This window comes from Schistocerca americana, chromosome 5, assembly GCF_021461395.2.
Source record: "Schistocerca americana isolate TAMUIC-IGC-003095 chromosome 5, iqSchAmer2.1, whole genome shotgun sequence".
In the NCBI taxonomy this organism is placed as follows: domain Eukaryota; kingdom Metazoa; phylum Arthropoda; class Insecta; order Orthoptera; family Acrididae; genus Schistocerca; species Schistocerca americana.
In genome coordinates, this window is record NC_060123.1 from 60072527 (window position 1) to 60094842 (window position 22316).

The 22316-nt window shown below is 40.5% G+C and overlaps 1 protein-coding gene across 1 annotated transcript in view; it reads right to left on the reverse strand.

The window, feature by feature from the left end:
* Positions 1–22316, reverse strand: part of LOC124615662 (protein madd-4) — a 514315-nt gene that overhangs the window by 155983 nt on the left and 336016 nt on the right. Inside the window, exon 16 of the mRNA XM_047143690.1 lies at positions 248–375. Coding sequence (XP_046999646.1) covers positions 248–375 — 128 coding nt within the window. The remainder of the gene's footprint in view (positions 1–247; positions 376–22316) is intronic.

The window sequence follows — 22316 nt, forward strand, 5'->3', positions numbered from 1 at the left end:
CATATTTTTAGTTTACGATAAACATAAACAACATTTGTAACTCCAAATAAATTTTTGTGGACAATGAATATGCTACCAGAATTTTGCCTTTGTACCTATCAGAAATTTAACAAACAAACAGTGAATTGTGATATGTTAAGAAAAGGTGAAAACATTACAAAACATGCTCGCAAAACACTGGCAGAAAAGAAATTTGACCATTTTGACATAGCAAAATAATAAACGACAACACAACAAAAATACTTACCAATACAACTATATTTTCCATTGTCTCTGAAATTTAAGTTCTGAATCCTCAATGCTCCTTTCTTTGTTATTTTAAATTTCTTTGAGTTTACTATCTGTGTATTATTTTTTTCCCATTGGATCTTCGTTCTGGAATAGGTGAGAATTTGTATTACATCTGCGTCGGCAGAAAGGTCAAAGATAATGATCCAATATCTCTTAATACAGGTGTCCCAAAGCAACATATACATTATTTCAAACTGTATCTTTCTGTAATTAAAGCAGATAGGAATAATTTTAAGCCAGTAAAAAAGTGAGCAATGCTTCATTTGGTCCAGTATTAGAAATAAATATGGAGGTCTCATTTGAGATACTGAAGTTGGTGCTAAAATGTCATTGGAAAACAGGGAATGTGAGTGAGGTTCAACAACATTGGGGAGTTGAATTTGGAACACCACCATCTGTATGGTTAACAGTTACAGGAGCCTGAGACAATTTTGAAATCAGTGGAATAGTACATGATCTGAAGAAGGGTGGTAGCAGAAAAAAGGTATGTTAAAGGGATAAGTAAAGAGCTGATGCAGTGATTCACACATACACACAATCCACGAAAAAAATTGTGGTGCAGTGCTCTCAGTAAAACCAATGTTCACAGAATTATGTGCACTCAGAGATGGAAGCCTTACATTATGATTCTTCTCCATGCTATGAATGTGAATGATCCCAATAGGTGAATTGAATTTTGTGAGTGGTTTTTCAGTGTGTGTGGTTGGATGAAACCACCTTTAACTTTAATGTGACAATTAATCACCATAATTGTGTGTGCTATGCTGATGATAATCCATGTGTAACTGATATGGTTACAGTCTGGTGTGATCTCTCATCTAGTGGATTAATCATGTCATACTTCTTTGAAGAGGTGACTGTTACCTAGAAATTTTCCACATCATAACACCAGGTCTTAATGACATTTTGGCAATGGAGATTATTACTTTCAACAGGATGGTACACCACCTCACTTTCCACTAGTTGTCGGGTAATTTCTCAACTGCAAAATCCCTTTGAGATGGAGAGGGTGAAGAGGAAGTGCTGTGGTGTATCCAGTTCAATCCCCAGATTTAGCCTTTTCAGACTTCTGTCTTTGGAGTACTGTCAAGAATGCATTGTATGCTGCAAACCACAAACACTGGATGATCTAAGTGAGCAATCCGAGCAAGCCTGCAATGCTATTGCATTAGAATCAATAAAACTGGCATGCCACTCTGTTCTAAGTCATCAACAATGTACTGTGGTGGAAGGTGGTCTTTTGAGCCTATACCACCTTAATGTATCTGACAAAGTATTTTTCCTGTCTATCTGCTTTAATTAAAGAGATATTAAAAAAGTGGATACATCACTTTTGGGACACCCTGCAGAGTTACAGTGCTTGTTTCTTTTGACAAATCACAACTTGAAAAAATAAAGGTAACAATAAATTGAAGTCTTATGATTATTTCTATTGTTGGGCTAGAGATATTAGTCAAAGTAATAACACCATCATGTTCTAAACACTTCATTAAGAACTAATGTTCCAACTTAAATGTAATGCACTGTCACTGTGTTTTACTTTCTCTCCATGGATATAGCATTTTTGCAACAATTCTATGCCACTAGTACATCAATGATCACAGAAATAATGTCCCATAAATACAGGTCTTACACATTACTCTTGATGTTGATGTCCACCTAGTTGGAGCATCTGTGACAACAATGGTAAATTAATTAGAAGTACTCTGAGCTACTGTATATATAACACATGCCAATGGGAAAAAGCAGAAGTTTCAGTGGCAAGAACCACAAATTTGGCCTAACAACCAAATGAAGATGCCCCTGACCTCAGAGAGTGTTTAAGTAACACAAACAACAGGGAAACATTCCCCCCACTGTGTCTGCTTTAACTATGAAGTATAATGAAGTTCTGTAATGGCTTGAATGAACATATAATGATAGTATCCTATGGTTTCGTGGACCTTAACAGTTGCCCTTCCTTCCCTGATGACTACCAAGGCAGAAATGGCAACTGTTAAGGTCCATGAAACCATATTACATCATCATTTTCATTCAATGGCAGCAACATTGTTCCCTGTAAAGAACTTAATCTTCCAATACAATAATTTCTTTACCTATATGTCTAGAAATATATGTCTAGATTGACGGACATGATGATGCCCATCCTCACAAGCACCAGATATGATCATATTGAAATACAGAAATTGGGAGAATTTTTTGTGCGGAATGTTATGTAATAACATTGTTTGTCTTTCATGGTTTACATCTCTCATTCATTAATTCGTTGACATGTAATTTTCTATATCCCATCTTAGGTGAGCACTGAAGGGTGTAGAACAAGCTCAGTCATACGCATCACCAGCTACCATAGGCTACTTTGGTACCATACATCCACAACACTCATACCAGGGTGCTTTTTGCACCATATCATACTTATCATTTATGCAACTTTTATATATGATGCTATCCCTGCGAGGGGTGATGCTACACTATTTTAGATTACCTAGTGGAATTCTATGATCTACACAGTCGAAGAGTTTGGCGAGATAAAAAAATACCAAGAGGATAACTTTTCTTGAGTAGTTCTAATGTAACTGGGTTTGTAGGATCATATATTGCTTTCTCTGGAAATAAGCCATTACTAAAGTCAAACAAAATTGTTCTTACATGGTTATTCTCAGAAATGTGATTCCAGTATTTTGCTGTAAGCTGCAATCTCAAAAAACTTTGAGAACATGGATTGTTTATAATTTGAAGTCACTTGCTTATCTTTGCTTTTATAAATGGTGTTATGCTTACTTCAGTCTTTCAGGAAATGCATCCTGACTCACAGACTGATTACTATGATAACTCAAAGGTCAGTACAAACTTTTCATAGTTTGACAGACATACCATCATAAGCAGAAGAATTACTACATTCCAGTGACCTAATGATTTTTATGATGTGTTTAACAGTTGATTTAGCAAAACTATTGTCTGGTGGCAAAGTACGCAATGCCTGTCAAAGGATTTTTAATGAATCTGCTTTTATGGTTACCTGACATGATCATTCAATACTGGAGATGATCTATAAATTTGTACTGCTGTCGTCAGTTACTCTATCGCAGCCAACATGGCTTTATATCATGAAGAGGCAAGATGTGGTGTGTATCTATTTCATTCAAGCCATTCGTATTCCACGTAGTACAAAGATTATGGTAACACACCTCGCATTTCATTGTAATGCCTCTTATTGCCTTATGCATATTGTATGGTCCTAATGTGACAAAGTGGTTTAAGCACTGTATGATGTAGCTACCACAGGCTGGTTTTATGCGTCTGAAGATTAATATTCCTATTGCTGAAACTAGTAATCAAAAAATTTTGTTAACATAGTGATCCTGGCAAATAAATTGGTTTTCACAAGAAGACTACTGTATGACGCTGCTTTTGATGGTTTATTTTTTTATCCTTATGTTCAATGGATGATTTAGGTCAGTTAAAGACTCAGCAGTCAGAAAAATTATACCTTCACAAAAAAATCATAAAAATGTTAACTATATCTTTAAATAAATGAAAAACATTATATAGTATTAATGTTTTAACTCCATTAAGATTTAGATATGACACATGTATAATTTTTTCCCAGAACCTCCCTTTATTACAGATCATATGTTTGCATATTAATTTCAGTCTCAGCCTGGCACCTTGAGTGACAACTTCCGCCATGTTTATATCATTCCATAGTGTGTCCAGCGGTTCCTTAATTAATGATAGCATATTAATAAACAGAATGTTTTGAAGTGAACATAAATGCAGAAGTTCTAAAATCCATAAAATATACTTTTTATGAAATGTGAGTTCTTAATTTATACATATAATTTTCCTGAAGTACTGTTGGAAGATGATTTAATCATGGTCATCATATCTCAGGTTGAAACTTCCTGACAGATTAAAACTGTGTGCCGGACTGAGACTCGAACTCAGGACCTTTCTTCCAGGAGTGCTAGTTCTGCAAGGTTCCCAGAAGAGCTTCTGTGAAGTTTGGAAGGTAAGAGACGAGGTACTGGCAGAATTGAAGCTGTGAGGACGGGTTGTGAGTCGTGCTTGGGTAGCTCAGTTGGTAGAGCACTTGCCCGTGAAAGGCGAAGTTCCCGAGTTCGAGTCTCGGTCCGGCACACAGTTTTAATGTGTCAGGAAGTTTCACATCAGCGCACACTCTGCTGCAGAGTGAAAATCTCATTCTGCATATCTCAGGTTGCTGCTCTGCTTAGCTCCAAGACAGCTGTGGTGAAAGCTACAGCACCTCCGATGCCTCTAGAGCAGTGGTGTTGCGGCATCTTCTGATACCCCTGACATGGGTAGTCTACACTCACCTGATGTTGAATGGCAAACAACTGTGTTGTTGCAAATATATAAGCAGAAGGTAAAAGTGCGTGCAAGCCACATGGTTTCTCCTTCATCTATTGACACAGAAAGGTCTCAACAACTGAAGGGCGTAGGTTTCTTGGAAACTGAGAGCATCTACATTAGGAGAGTGATGGAACCTCTTAGGGAAATAACAGCCAAGTTGAGGAGGACAGGCAGAGGCCACTCAGTATGTTTTCTGGGAGATCTGGGATGTGAAGATGCTTCTGCCAGCAGCTACTGAGTTTATTGGATGCGGCCGGCGGCAAATTATGGTGCATCTCACTATGAATGAAGCTTGGCACCTGGGTTCAGAGGACACCCTCAGTTCCTACAAGTGGCTGGCTGAACTGGAGGAGAGAGCTAATCACAAATGTGGGATGAATAGTGAGCTAGCGGTTACCAACATTGTATCTGAAAATGATTGTGCTTCTCTGATAAGGAATCAGGTGAAGAGCTTAAACTAGGGGGACAGATAATTCTGTGACTATTTCACATGCAGATTTCTCAACCTCTGTGATCATGTGTGGAATTGTAGGACCACACCCTCATACCTGGGCAGACAGGCATGCAGGTTTGTAAGAGATAAGAGTTGTTGTTGTTGTTGTTGTTGTTGTGGTCTTCAGTCCAGAGACCAATTTGATGCAGCTCTCCATGCTACTCCATCCTGTGCAAGGTTCTTCATCTTCCAGTACCTACTGCAACCTACATCCTTCTGAATTTGTTTAGTGTATTCATCTCTTGGTCTCCCTCTACGATTTTTACCCTTCATGCTGCCCTCCAATAATACATTGGTGATCCCCTGATGCCTCAGAATATGTCCTACTGAATGATTCCTTCTTCTATTCAAGTTGTGCCACAAATTTCTCTTGTCCCCAATTCTATTCAATACCTCCTCATTAGTTATGTGATCTACCCATCTAATCTTCAGCATTCTTCTGTAGCACCACATTTTGAAAGCTTCTACTCTCTTCTTGTCTAAACTATTTATGTCCATGTTTCACTTCCACACATGGCTACACTCCATACAAATACTTTCAGAAATGACTTCCTGACACTTACATCTATACTCGATGTTAACAAATATCTCTTCTTCAGAAACACTTTCCTTGCCATTGCCAGTCTACATTTTATATCCTCTCTTCTTCAACCATCATCAATTATTTTGCTCCCCAAATAGAAAAACTCATTTACTACTTTAAGCGTCTCATTTCCTACTCTAATTCCCTCTGCGTTACCCAATTTAATTCAACTACACCATTATCCTCACTTTGCTTTTGTTGATGTTCATCTTATATCCTCCTTTCAACACACTGTCCATTCTGTTCTGTTGCTCTTCTTGGTCATTTGCTGTCTCTGACAGAATTACAATGTCGTCGGCGTAGCTCAAAGTTTTTATATCTTCTCCATGGACTTTAATTTCTACTCTGAATTTTTCTTTTGTTTCCTTCACTGCTTGCTCAAAATACAGAATGAATATCATAGGGGATAGGCTACAACCCTGTCGCACTCCCTTCCCAACCACTGCTTCCCTTTCATGCCCCTCAACTCTTATAACTGCCATCTGATTTCTGTATAAATTGTAAATAGCCTTTCACTCCCTGTATTTGACCCATTCCACCTTCAGAATCTGAAAGAGAGTATTCCAGTCAACATTGTCAAAAGCTTTCTCTAAGTCTACAAATGCTAGAAATGTAGGTTTGCATTTCCTTAATCTATTTTCTAAGATAAGTCGTACAGTCAGTATTGTCTCATATATTCTATGGAATTCAAACTGATCTTACCGGAGGCCAGCTTCTACCACTTTTCCATTCGTCCGTAAAGACTTTGTGTTAGCATTTTGCAGCCGTGGCTTATTAAACTGATAGTTCGGTAATTTTCTCATCTGACAACACCTGCTTTCTTTGGGATTGGAATTATTATATTCTTCTTGAAGTCTGAGGGTATTTCACCTGTCTCATACATCTTGCTCACCAGATGATAGAGTTATGTCAGGACTGGATCTCCCAAGGCTGTCAGTAGTTCTAATGGAATGTTGTCTACTCCCGGAGCGTTGTTGCGACTCAGGTCTTTCAGTGCTCTGTCAAACTCTTCACGCAGTATCATATCTCCCATTTCATCTTCATCTACATCCTCTTCCATTTCCATAATATTGTCCTCAAGTACATCACCCTTGTATAGACCCTCTATATACTCCTTCCACCTTTCTGCTTTCCCTTCTTTGCTTAGAACTGGGTTTCCATCTGAGCCCTTGATATTCATGCAAGTGGTTCTCTTTTCTCCAAAGGTCTCTTTAATTTTCCTGTAGGCAGTATCTATCTTACCCCTCATGAGATAAGCCTCTACATCCTTACATTTGTCCTCTAGCCATCCCCGCTTAGCCATTTTGCACTTCCTGTCGATCTCTGTTTTGAGACGTTTGTATTCCTTTTTGCCTGCTTCACTTGCTGCATTTTTGTAGTTTCTCCTTTCATCAATTAAATTCAGTATCTCTTCTGTTACCCAAGGATTTCTATTAGCCCTCATCTTTTTACCTACTTGATCATCTGCTGCCTTCACTATTTCATCGCTCAAACCTACCCATTCTTCTTCTACTGTATTTCTTTCCCCCATTACTGTCAATTGTTCCCTTATGCTCTCCCTGAAACTCTGTACAACCTCTGATTCTGTCAGTTTATCCAGGTCCCATCTCCTTAAGTTCCCATCTTTTTGCAGTTTCTTCAGTTTTAATCCACAGTTCATAACCAACAGATTGTGGTCAGAGTCCACATCTACTCCTGGAAATGTCTTACAATTAGAAGCTGGTTCCTAAACCTCTGTCTTACCATTATATAATCTATCTGAAACCTTCCAGTATCTCCAGGCTTCTTCCATGTATACAACCTTCTTTCATGATTCTTGAACCAAGTGTTAGCTATGATTAAGTTATGCTCTGTGCAGAATTCTACCAGGTGGCTTCCTCTTTCATTTCTTCCAACCAATCCATATTCACCTACTATGTTTCCTTCTCTTCCTTTTCCTACTGTCACGTTCCAGTCTCCCATTACCATTAAATTTTCATCTCCCTTCACTCTCTGAATAATTTCTTTAATCTCATCAAACATTTCATCAATCTCTTCATCATCTGCGAAGCGAGCTGGCATATAAACTTGCACTACTGTGGTAGGCATGGGCTACGTATCTATCTTGCCCACAACAATGTGTTCACTATGCTGTTTGTAGCAGCTTAACTGCATCCCTATTTTTTTATTCATTATTAAACCTACTCCTGCATTACCCCTATTTAATTTTATATTTGTAACCCTGTATTCGCCTGACCAGACATCTTGTTCCTCCTGCCACCAAACTTCACTAATTCCCACTATATCTAACTTTAACCTATCCATTTCCCTTTTTAAATTTTCTAACCTACCTGCCCGATTAAGGAATGTGACATTGCACGCTCTGACCCGTAGAATACCAGTTTTCTTTCTCCTGATAACAACATCCACCTGAGTAGTCCCCACCCAGAGATCAGAATAGAGGACTATTTTACCTCCGGAATATTTTACCCAAAAGGACGCCATCATCATTTAACGCTACAATAGAGCTGCATGCCATCGGGAAAAATCACAGCTGTAGTTTCCCCTTGCTTTCAGCTGTTCGCAGTACCAGCACAGCAGGGCCATTTTGGTTAGTGTTACAAGGCCAGATCAGTCAATCATCCAGACTGTTGCTGCTGCAACTACTGAAAAGGTTGCTGCCCCTCTTCAGGACCTACACGTTTGTCTGGCCTCTCAACAGATACCCTTCTGTTGTGGTTGCACCTACAGTATGGCTACCTGTATCGCTTAGGCACGCAAGCCTCCACAACAACAGCAAGGTCCATGGTTCATGGCGAGGGGGGGTGAGATAAAGAGTGTCAGCCACATTGACTACACAGGGTAGCTCTCATCATTTCAGATCAGAGTAAGAAAATGTTAATGTAATATTAATAATGTAAGAAAAGATTGCTGCTTAATGTAAAGAAGACACATTACGTTACCACTCACACACACATCAAGCAAGCACACATCATGCACAGATGACTGCCAACTCTGGCAGCTCAGGCCAGAATGCAACTAAAATTGCAACAAGTTGCATTCTGGCCTGAGCTGCCACAGTTAGCAGCCTTGTGTGTGATGTGTGCTTTCTCATATGTCTGAATAGTGTGTTTCTCTGTTTCTCTTTTGCTAATGGAGGCTGTGGCTGACAGCTTTGTGTAAGTGTCTTCTAATTTTGTCTGTCTGTGACTTTATGTGTCTCCTTATGGTAACTAGCAATCTATCATTTCCTACATTGTTGATATTGCTACCTTCCCGTCCCCTAAGAATGTAAAAGAATTGCAAAGCTTTCTGGGACTCAGCAATTATTATAGGTGTTTTGTAAAGGACTATGCCACAATAGCTAAAACCCTTACCCACCTGTCGAAAAAAAATGTACCCTCTCAATGGACCTCCGAGTGTGAAGCTGCCGTGCAGCATCTCAGAGATGTTCTAACTAGTTCCCCCTTGTTGATCTATCCTGATTTTCAAAAACCGTTCATTCACTCATGTGATGCATCTTTTGCTGTAGGAGCTGTTCTCAGTCAAATTATTGACGGTGAGGAAACACCAATTGGTTACGCATTCCGTCAGCTGAACCAGGCGGAAATCAATTACAATACAACAGAGAAAGAATTACTGGTCCTAACATTTGGAGTTAGCTACTTTAGATGCTACCTTTCCAGGAGAAAATTTACAGTAGTAACAGATCATGTGGCACTGTAATGGCTATTAAATTTAAAAGACCCTAGCAGCTGCCTCACACGCTGGGCCCTGAATTTGAGTGAGTATGATTACCAAGTGCAACACAAAACTGGAAGATTGCACCAGAATTCTGACGCCCTTAGTAGAAAGGTGAGAGTAGCTCAAACAGGTGATGTACTAACTGACGAATTAAAAGACTCCCAGGAAAATGATGCAAAATGCTGCCAGTACCACTCCCATCTGGATTTTGTTACAGAGGATGGAATTCTATATCGTAAGACCCCCCTGAGTAAACGTATAGTAATACCAAAAGATTTGCAATCAAAAATTATTGCCCAGTGCCATAAAAGCACCCAAGCTTGCCACATTCGACAAAGAACCACAAACACCCGCATTTTTGCGAAGTATTTGGGGGACAATAGATGGCAAGATGTTGCTAAGTATATAAAAAATTGTCTACCATGTGCCCAAAGAGCACCACCCCCACAAATCAAAATTCCCTTACAATCTCTTCCCAAGGCATCAAAACATTTTCAGTTTGTCGCTTTAGATGTAGTAGGGCCACTTCCAGTAAGTACAGAAGGAAGTAAATATATTCTATCTATTATTGATCATTTTTCCCGATACCTTATTTTGGTACCCATCACTGACATGTCAGCTGAAACCACAGCATGAGCTTTTGTAGATCATCTTGTCCTTCCTTTCGGAAGCCCTGAAGCCATTACAACTGACCAAGGAACTAACTTTATGCCCACCTTATTTTTCCAAGTTTGCAAATTGCTGGGAATTAGAAAGGGGAGAACCACCCCTTTTCACCCTCAGACAAGTCGCCGCATTGAACATGTTTAACGCACTGTGAAACGAATGATTTCCTATTACATCAACTCAACCCACAGCGACTGCCAAAGATACATTCCATACGTGGCATGTGGGTGCAACAGCCGTTTCCACGAAGCCACTGAACATACCCTTTATGAGATAGTGTTTGGCTGCCCTATGGAATATATCTTGAGATTGATAAATTACCTCCGGGAATCGATCACACAGCTGTTAAGGAGCTAGTCCGCTGCCTTATGGCCATTTGGAAGAAGGTACAAGGGAACAACCACAAGGCAATCCGGAAGCAGATAGAAAGAAGAAATAAAAATGTTATCCCCCCCTACAAACCTGGTGATTCGGTTTTACTGAAAAAAACTAGTGTAAAGAAAGGAAGAGTGAAGAAACTTACCCCCTTGTATGATGGACCATATTCAATTATTCGGCTTACTTCCCCTGTTAATGCAGAACAACAACTGCCTGACTGCAAGCTGATTGTTCATTTTGACAGGTTAAAACCCTACTCAGGAACTATGCCCCTCCCACAACCTTCTGAGAGAAGCACTGGACCTTCCACAGGTTCTGCTCCTCCTGTGAAGTGGAGAAAATGGAAAGTTCCCCTGCCCCCAGATACAGGCTCAGATCGAAGCATTCTTATGCTCTCAGATCTAGGGATTAGAAAAGGAGATGCAATTTTGTGCCTAAGAGATTCCCAGTTTGATCAATCAAAGGAGAATGTAACAAGATTCAAGCAACCACCTTATTATTATTATTTTTTCTTCTTCTTCCTCTTTTCAAGTAAACATTTTATCCCTATAATTTGTATTTTATGCTCCCATACTATAATAACCAAAATGTCACCCTGGCATCGCTCTCTGAAAAAGACTGTTTGAGTTTTACCAGCCCAGCCTGTTCTGCAATGCTGGCCTAGTTCTAACCACTAGTTTTAACCTGTGTTTTACTTATTTTATTTCTATTTATGTCATTTATGTGTTATGACACGCCTAGTGGTCAGAAAGCAGCTCTATGTTCAGTACCAATACAGTTCATTCTAAATAAGAATATTGCATGAAGAAGAGATTGCATTATGTAATTTTCCCATTTGAACACTGATACTGCAAAACTGTGAACACATGTGCTCAACCTGTCAAAATCAGCTGGTGTTGTAAACCAGGCAGCTGCATGTGCAGCAGCCATTATGTAAAGGGCAGAGACACTCATCTGACACTGCAGTACCCCCCTGCCACTCCACCAACCCGCGCTGCCCCACAAGCTGCGCCCAGCTGTCACCACCTGAGCCCCCACCCCCCTACTTCTCCTTCCTTCCCCGCTCTCCGCGTGCCGTCAGCGTGTCTGTCTTCCGCAAGTAAATTAATATACACTTACTAGAACTATCTTCGCAAACAATGCATAGAACTTTAACACAGAACAGCACCACATGTTCTATGCAATACCTATTATAAACATAATTTCCTCCGTCCTTCCACCTCACTGACCGAGTAACTTCAACTTGTAAATTTATTTGCATTCCTAAGCCCCCAACATGTCCACATGCAACGAGAGTATTAAGTGTTTAAAGGTACCCTCTCCCAACTACTGTATAAGTATTTCCTATTTGATGATATTAAGCTATTTGCCCTAAATTCAGCTTTGTTGCAGAATTTTTGTATTATACTATATTTCATTTTTGGATCTCCTTTATTGACAATGATTTTGTTTTGCCTTTCAAAAGAATGCATCAAGTTTACCTTACAAAAATTCTTCTCCAATGTTACTTTTTACAATCCTACATTGTTGAATGTTTCATTTTGTTGTCAAACCTAGTATGTGGAGCCCCCTCCTTGCATTGTCCATTCTGTGTGTCCTTTCTTGTTCAATAGATTGCGATACTTTGAATTCTCATCCAATTTTTGCAACTAATACTCCACTGTTCCATTGCTTTGCAGATGAGCTAAGTCTATTGTCATTTTCGAAGCATTTGTTTCCCTGTTTTCTTTCAAGCTGCCTTAAGATTACAAAAGATTGTGAGTCCCTCACTCTCATGTCCGCTAATCAGGCTAAACCTCCGTGGGAAGTTTAGAAACAAGCGACCTCCAGCTGATGGATCGTGAAGCGGAAACACACCTCAATAATGAAGCGCATTGTTACAGAGGTGTCTTCCAGCACATCGACATTTAGTTTGGTGGCGCTTTGCTGTTCCGAACCTCCCCCGTCGAATAGTACTATCCTCCCACCCTCCACCTAGTCTCACGTACCTTCATAACCGACTACCTACTCTTTTTCCGAATTCATTAATGGTTGCACCATTACGTGCTCATCACAGTCTATTCAACCCTTCTTTACTATTTTGTTGGTCAATACTATTAGCAACAAACACTAGTTTCGCTTTAATCTTCCTAATTTTTATGGACTATGTCTACCAGTGGTTAGTTACAATGCCCAAGGTGTTGCTCACTCAAGACGTGCCGCTCTTGGTTAGCTCAACATCACACGTGCCTCGCCACTGTCTCGTTATCTCTGTGTGTCGCCCGCGCACACTGCGCTGCAACCTCAGCACTAACTTCATACCTGCTTCTGTCGCCTTGGTCTGTTACTGCCTCCAGCCAGCTTCATAATGTTACCTGTTTTCCCAGTACAGAGTCTGATAAATTGTTTCACCACTCTGTAGTATATGCCTTTTGTATGCTTAGCAGTGTTGAGTGATGTCCGAGCCACTACGCATTGTCAGTTGATAGCCAGTTAATAATTGGTACCAATAACTTGTATTTTTCTTTTTCTTTCTCTTCGACCCAAAGCCGGTCAGGTATGTTTAGAAGTGAGTGAAGCACCCCAGTTGAATTCGCCCCTGAAGCTGAGAAGAAGTATGCTACCCTCTCGCTGTAGAGCGGTAAGCGAGATAGATTTTGTGGTAGGAGAGATATGATCAAATTTCACCCAAGTATATGAAGAATAGTAGTTAGCACCCCATGTGTGAGTTGCACATTTAAGAGTTCATCCACACAAATGTAGCTTTCATTATTATTCACCTTACTTCTTATGAAGTAATTAATTGATGAAGAGAAGTTGTTATGAGCGAGCATGAAAATAGACACTGCTACCTTTTGGGTACAGTGCTCCAACGTACATTTAGGAAGTGAGAGGCACCCGTTTGTTTATTCAAACAAACACACCCGTGATGTTCCAAGATGGAAGCTCCCACTGAAATAAGCATTTGTTTGTGGATGAGTAGTGCCCATGACGTGATGCAATTGCCCAAGCACGGTTACGCGCTATCTTGTTGAAGATTGTGCTACTACACTATAGTAGTTTATTACACTTTATTGTGGTAGTTCTAGCCCCTATTTTTCATAGCTCACCTTGTTACTTTGGGGATTTTAGGAATTTTGTAGTTAAATCCCCCCCTCCCCCAACATGTATTCACTCTATGTCTTCCTTGCCCATGCATTCCACCGGGTTCCTGCTGTTGCTTTGAGTTGCTCGTTCCCACCTCAACAATTACTTTCCACTACACTCCTCCAGGGCCATGTTCCTTGCACGTTGTGGTTAGTGCCTGCAGAGCGCCCAGCTGATTGATTTATTCTTTCAATTTTCAGTTTCGTAAATCGATCTCTTTCATCTGTGCATTATTCTCTCCACCCAGAGGGAACAATCTGCCAATATGTCTGATGGCTCCTTTCCGATATTCTGTCCTACACTCCTCCAGGGCCGTGTACCTTGCACGTTGTGGTTAGCACCCACAGAGTGCCCAGCTGATCGATTTATTCTTTCAATTTTCGGTTTCGTAAATTGATCGTCTACCTATCCCTTTTGTCTATACGTCCGTGGCTCTTGTCTCTCAGTACGACTACTATAGTCTAGCAGTGTTCATCCTGCACCCAGCCTACTGTCAGGCTATTTTGCCACTGAACTCAGAGGCTCAATCAGTGTCATGCCCCTGGGCTATCCACCCATTCTTGGGCCCTTGTCTTTCATCTCATAATATTTTTTCAGTGCTGATATGAAGCTCCTGTGTCATTTGCAACTTAAATTCTATATCCATTACTTTGTCTTGCAGAATACTAATTGTTTACCCTTCATTGAACAGTTAATAGGGAGTGTTGGGGTTAATTTTCAGGGACTGGGAACGTGAAGCTGTGGCAGGGCCGTTGTGCAGGGAAGGCCGAACACACTTCTCCCTCCGATGCCACAGTGAAGTACTGGAACAGTGGGGGAACCTGGGTAGGGGGGGAGGGGGGTTTTCCTGTCTTTGGGGTCTGTCATATTTTCTTCTTTGATTCCAACACTCCGAATCTTCTATTTAATTTCTCACTTCTCGTTAGCATACCAAGCTATCCTTCCCTCTGTCCACATGTACATGTCTCTATTGCTGGGACCCTTCTCAATTACCGTGCCAACACTTGTCGTTGTTGACTAAAGCCTATTATATGTGAGGATCAGGGTAACAACCTAGCATTTCTGCACTATTGAAGATACTGCATTTCCTTGAATATGTTTTATGTATAACACCCACCTGTCTCTTTCATCTATGCATCATTGCCTCCCCCCAGAGGGAGGGGGAAGGAAGCCTTTCCTATTCCAATATGACTTCTACAGTTGGAATTTCTCTGTTGTTGCCACGTTCAGCCTCCTGCTCCTCTAGTTACATAGTCGGTTCCCTGCTGGTTAACTAAGACCAGTCCTGTTTTGACCCTTGGTAAACCCAGTTTAGTAGAGGCCAAATTTCATTGACTCGGTTCCTTACTCTTCTGCTAGGCCAGCGGTAGGCGACCGATTCTGCTGTGGAAGTCCCTGTGGACTACTGCCGTATTAGTCGCTGCAGATGATTTTTTGCCCACCCCTTTTTCTCTTACCCTACTGCTGGGTCAACATATCTATTCTGTCTTTTTCCTTTCTTCCATCAGGGAAGGGTAGCTTGGCTATGCCTTCTGGCAGGACCACAAGAACTAATATAACCCTGTATATTAGACATGCTTTTCCAGCCATATCATAGAGGTATTGCTCCTCCCTTGATTGCAGTGGCCCATTAACTACTTTCTGAGGTATTACCGTTGGGAAAAATCTGTGTTTCAGCTAGTTATCTGAGCAAGTGACCAATCACCCAGTAGATGTGTGTATCCAGTCCCATATCTCCGTACCCTGCAACTAGTAGGTATCACCGCTGAAGCAGTTTTATTCTGAAATCCGTTACCTAAGCCTGTTCACGATCATACTCCATTCCTTACTCTTTAACGTGAACACCTTCCCAGTTTGTCGTGGGTGGGCCTCTCAGCATAACTGGCCAGTATGTTGGGCAACCCTGGCGTTGCGATCGCGGATGGCTGTACACAAATATACCAAGAACAAACTCTGCGTTAAACATAACATGATTCTTCTCATTGGAAAAATCCCTTTTCTTCCTAAACCCCAATGTCCAGTACTTAAGCTTCCAATTCAGCAAATAACTTATGAAACTCCTACATACCACGAATTCCGCCTACGTACTGATTACAGGTATTGATTAATGTAACCCTGCCCTTTTGTGCTCATGCTGATCAAGTGGATGTGTAAGCCTTTTGTCAGCATGACCATACCAACCCCCCCCCCCCCCCTCCCCCTCTTCCCCCCACTACCCCGTTGTTACTAATTTATACCCCTACCGTCCCCTGGAGTTGCCAGTTTGGATTACCCCATGACATAGTGTGCATTTGACATTTGAGTTCACCATCGACTTTTCAACTGCCACTAAAATTTCAGGTATTTACTTACTGCTTCTTCAACTAATGTAATACTTCCCTTTTGCAAAATAACCATTAGCTGCAGCTTACAAAATTAATTCGTACTTGTAGGTACTCAAGCCTGACTGCCTGCACCCTGTTCTACCACCTGCCACCATGACGCTGCTATTAGTGTGTTAACGTCTTCTTGTCTTCCAGTGTGCTAACACAAAGATATATTACTTGGTGCTCGCCCTTATTGCCATTGTTCTCAGCCTTCCACCGTTTTGGAATCACCCATCCAATTCAGGAGCTATGTTTGAATGTTTGGTTGAATAACCTATTGTATACTCCACACCAGGTAGTAATATCTACCAACTTGGGTCTATCTGCACTTAAAGAGGAAGAATTCATGTTGCAAGATGTGGTGAAGAGGTTGTTAACCTGCAAGAGGTTATTAGTATGTGCCGATCAGAGAGAAGCTCTCCGCACATTGCGCGATCTACGACAAGTAATTACGCATAGTCAGGGACAACTGCGTAGCATATCCGATGCCGTACCCTTGCGCTGCACTAAGCGGACATGGTTTAATGCTGACGGTACAATCTTGAAAACAGTTTTTGGCACACCCGATCAATCAGATGCGGATAGTTTGGATGCTTCCCTACACATGGCAGAAGACAACCATGAGGCTATAATACATCACACACATAGAAGATAACCGTTTTGCGACCACTCACCAAGTGCATGAAACTGCTGCTGAATTAGACCACCAGTATGATGCAATACGTAATTCGATTCAGCACAATCTCACTTTGGTCCATCAGGAACTTAACAACGTAACCACCATCCTTATGGTGATGAAGACCCTGCAGGTACTTTTACACAATGCGCAGGCCACCCAAGTACATGTCTGCTCTCTGCATAATATCATCCAGAACAGTCTAGGTCATCGACTAAGTCCCAATTTAAAGCTGCTGAACTTTTTCTACAAATCTTAACCAATATTTCATCCTGCCTCCCGGCCCCTCTACAGATGATATATCCCATGTGGGAAGCAACTCTTGCATTATACTACATTTCCCCTCATGTCCAAATGACCCGAGACCACGATTACTTGAATACTGTGATCCACCTACCAGTCTTTTGTGCTAATTGTGAATTTGAAAGCTACCGTATCCACGCTTTTCCAGTGTACTGGCATTCTGTACAAGTTTATGATATAAGGAAAAATTGTGAAATTCTGGTTATGAGTAAGAACCGGGGGGACTCATTCTGTCCTTTCCAAGGGTGCTTTGCAAAGCTGCCAACAGGGAAAGTACTACATGTGCTCAACGCTCATCCTTCACACTCACAAAAAGGCATACGAAGTCGCGTTGTTTCTCTCGGAGCAAGCAACCCCCCTCTGTAGCCATCTAGTTCTACCCATAACTGAACCTCAGTTTGTTGCCATAGGCAATAGCTTTCTATACACTGTACTCTACCCCATAACAGCCATGATCATATGTTACGTATACCTTTGAGCAACTCAGCCCTACCGAGTGCTACTTAACAGTAGCAGTTTACTATTTAACAGCTCTCACTGCAATATCGCTACCCCCACCGAGGAAGTGTTTGCACACTTACCCTACACCCAAAATGTGCGACTCCCTCCTCTCATGTGGTATTTACCAGAGCAACCAATGGTACTACCATCACCTGACAATTGGCCATCTCTCCCCAATCACTCACATTACCAGTTGGTACAGTCTTCAACTGACCTGGTAAACAAAGAGTTAGGGCAGATTACGCTAGATCGTGCCACCGCGCACATCACGGATTGGCACCACCACCAGTATCACAGTCATATACTTATTCCTAGTTCTGTATGTACCCCTTTAGTAATTATCTTTATTGGTTTAATGCTATGGGTAGCATTTAGAAAAGGACTTTTTGCGTGACTTTGGTCACCCCCTCCTGCTGTCCCTGAACAGCAACCTCCTGGGGAATACCACGCTTAAGCAAGAAATGGGAGCAAAAGTGTTCCTTGCTGCCCCCATACTGTAGTAGTCAGTAAAAGATAGTAGTGAGTAGAAATGAATAGGAAATACATAATATCTACCCAAAAGGAAAGGCATGGCCCTTCTTAACATGTAAGCAACAAAATATGCATGTGAAGTGCTCCACCAGTGTTAACCCCTTCCCCCACCCCTTTGTGAATCGTGCATCGCCCATCACGGCAGAAGTTTCAGTGGATCACAGTGCACTCTTGTCTGCCGCATCAGAGACCTCTGCCTCTGCCACCGCCAACAGCTGAGCACCGCAACCCTTGCTGCTGCTCACAGCATCCCACACCACCGCCACACCATCCGCTGTCATCCAAATTTTGTCAAGCAAGCATTCATCACCTAATTATTGTCATTTTTTAATGCAAATCTAACATGGAAACACAAATAATTAAGATGTATAGTAAAATTATGTAAGGCCGTCCTTCGCAGGAGCCCCTTAGTAACTGTCAATCTACCATCCCCCCATGCCTCACTCCTGTGGAGGGGAGAAGGGTGTACAGTGGGGGCCGATACTGACTGGATTGATTAGTATAAAGTTTGATTTTTATTTTTTCACTTGATGTTTGTCAGTGCCTTCTGCCTGGTGGTAATTTGCAGCGTCTCAGTCATGTTGCCCAGAACCGGATAGAACCACCCTGAAACTCAAGTGTTGAACCATCAGCAACCGAACTCAGGTGTTGCTGACGAGGTAACACTACTGAACTATGCGTCTCATGGTCTGACTGATCAATAGGGAGGCTTGGAGGTGGTCCAGTGGGGGTCGAACCGCGGCCAGCTGCCGGGAGCGGACACACTGTATGCTGTCTTCTGCTGGCAGCTTCCAAACCAATCAGACGCCCTCCTCATTTGCTCTCCTGGGCGGCTGCTTATACAGTTTCAGCAGCTTCTCAAGGCCTGCCTTTCTTTACAGCATTAAAACTTCATGTAGTTTAAACTATGTTTTATTCTTCACCTCAACGGGTGCCTACTGTTTCCCCTCCTGGCCAGTCCTGATGCATTAACAGTGGAAATGTGGTGGGAGACATTCACGAGCAGTCTGAATTTTTTCTCACCAGCAGAAAGTGTCAGTCACTTGCAGCTGGCCTATGAGTAAGGAAGAGTGGTGAATGCTCATCAGATTCCATCAAGTTGTGAAGTGATGGAAGAAACTGAGCACCAATATTGAATCATATTTTGTGAACAGCTTGGTGATACCCAAGTGGAAACCATTTGAAAAATTCAACAGTCTTTCAGGGACATTTCTATGAGCAAATCACAGATAAAAGAGTGGTACAACTGCTTCAAAGATTGCTGCACATCAGTGGAAACTGCACTGCATTCAGGCACACCTTCAACAAGTTGAAATGACAATTTAATTAAGAAAGTGCTGACTTTAATTATGGGACACAACCGTATCACAGCATGAGCACTTGGAAAAGAGATAGGGGCAAGCACTGGATTGTTACATTCAATTCTGACTACTGATTTGTGCATGAGGAGTGTGTCTGTGAAATTCATACTGAAGCTGCTGACAATGAAGCAGAAGCAACATCATCTGGAAATCGCACAGGAGTTGCTCAACAATGCAAACAGTAATCCCAACTCTCTGAATACTGATGGCACATAATGAGACATGTGTTTACGGGTACAACCAAGAAACCAAGTGCAGTCATCATAGCGGAAACATACTATATTTCCAAGGTCAAAATGAGCATAGAGGTCCGCAGCAATGTCAATGTCATGTTGACTCTCTGTTCAACTCCTATGGAGTGGTACATCATAAGTATGCATCACAAGGCCAAACCATCCCAACATAATACTACTAGGAGGTCCCTCATTGCCTTTGTGATACTGTGCAGTGTAAACAATTGAATTAGTTAGCAGCAAAAGACTTGGCAGCTCCATCACTATAATGCAACGGCCCATTCTGCGTATCTGATTCAAACTTTCCTTGCCAAACATGACATTCCTATGGATAGTCAGGCTACTTTCTCCCCTGACATGCTCTGTGGAAGTTTTGCCCATTTCTCAAGTTGTAAAAGCTCCAGAGAGGAGCATGATTTGAGTCAAGTGAAGAAATCATTTAGAAAATGATGGCACAGTTGATCACCATTCCAAAATATTGTAATGTAATGAAACCCAAGACACTTTGTGAATCCTATGATACCAGTTACTAAAAGAAAAAGTTCATATAAAACTATGTATAAAAACTATGTCAAGTAAAATTAATTATTGTATTATTAAATATTTATATTCCCACGTCTCTAGAAGAATGTTTTTGTAAGTTCAATTCTATTAAGCTTTGCTAAATATGCAGTGATCACCTCACAAAAATGTGAACTCTTTGCTTTGTACAGTATGTTGGTGCTTCTTCATCATGTACAGTCTTGGCAGGAAGTTGTGCTAAATTGTGGTCAAGTCATTTTGTGAGGCTCTAGAAAGCAGATGTATTGTTTGAATCATTAATTCAAACTGTATCATTGCAATGCATGAAGAGTTCCAGAATAGAGATATTTAAATGTTCATTTCATAGCTTGAGATTTAACAGATATTCACAATCCTTATTTCAGTTAATTTTCTATGTACTAGCTCATGCTTCTAAAGAGGACAACAAAATCAACATCAAAATAATCAGAAAAGTAAAAATATAATATCTTAGTACGCTGATATGCCATACAATGCATCGCACTTTAAAGTAATGACAAATGTCTGGTTTGAGTGCAGATCATTGAATATGTGTGGTGCGTTGTCCTGAGATATTAATATAGTATGAAGAAATATCAATCTGATATTAAAAGAAACAAAATTACAATGAACACAAACGTCAACAGTGTGGAGTTGAAACAGAAAAGCAATCAAGATCTGTGAACAATATGACTGGAGAACAAAGAGGATATAACCAGATACATAACAGCAGATGTTAAGTACATAATTTCAGCTTTCTTCTTTAATTATCTCATTAGAGAAAGCACAGTGACAGAAAATTTGCGACTTGTTACTCTAATTCTGTATGTGAAACAATTTCTTTGTTTACTTATATTATTTCTCATACTTTGAAAATGCCCCAAAAAGAGAGAAAAATGATTCACTTCAGGACTTGATTGAGAAAGACAATTCAAGGTTAGGATTTCAAAGTCAGAATATGGAAGATCCAGTAGATTCAGTGAATATATTATTAAGACAGACATGACAATGCCTATAAATTCTTTAGCTAGGAACACTGATGCTCTAGGCAGGCAAATTACTGAAACAAACAATTAAATTACTGAAACAAACAATCACATTATTGAAAGTAATAATGCCTCAGAAAATGAGGTACCATAAAACAGCACTACCTTGAAAAATGAGTTAACACAAAACAGCAATGCCCTGATGAATGAGTTAACAGAAAATAGAGAAACTTTGAAACTTGAATGAGGAAATACGATTTATAAAAGTTGTGAGTCAGTTTAATTACAGTTAGGTAAGCAGATCATGGCATTCTACAAAGAACTAATTAGTTACATTCCTGCTGTCAGAAATGTACTGAGGGATCAAATCGAAACTGCAAATTCTAAACTCAAAGAAATAGGCAATAAGTCGCAAACACAGAATCCTGCATTCTGATTGTTGGCCAGAGAGTAACTTATTTGGGAATTATTTTACCAGGTGAGATTACAGAAGTAGATCATAATCTATATAACAAAGTTGTATATGTTAAGAATATTTGCGATACAAAATTTTGTAACTTTGAAGAGGTCATTTATGAAAATAATAGTGTCTGTAGGAATAGTATACCATGTTTAGAAAATAATTTGTTTGGTGTCCAAAAACAATTACATAATTTACATGATGGTGTGCTTGCAAAAATATTTTAACACATATTGTAATGTTTTGTTCAATACACCAGTGAAAAGTTTTCCTAGAGATGCTGTTTGCATCCTTTTGATTTCTTACAACACTGTAAAGAAATTTCATTCAAAATCTGACTGATGGCCTTAAAATTAAATCTATGGAAATATGTTTGGATGGTGAAGCACTGTCCTTGGCAAATCAGACTTGTACACAAGATTTAAGATGTAATGATTTTTAAAAGAGTTTCCTAAATAAGTTTTGGTCACAGTTGAACAGGCTAGAACTCAAAGCAAATGTCTAAATGAACCAAGATGCAGAGGGGTATGAAAGAATTTTGTAAAAATAAATCATAGAAACTTGTCCATTTATTCCAACCTTTTGATGAACTGACACAAATGGAAGCATTAAAGAGAAGGTTACCTCAGAATGTTCAAGATGGCTGTGTATGAACCTGATGAATCAGCTGAATGTTTTCTCAAATATGTACATAAGTTTTACGGAGCTTTGGAAACATTAACATA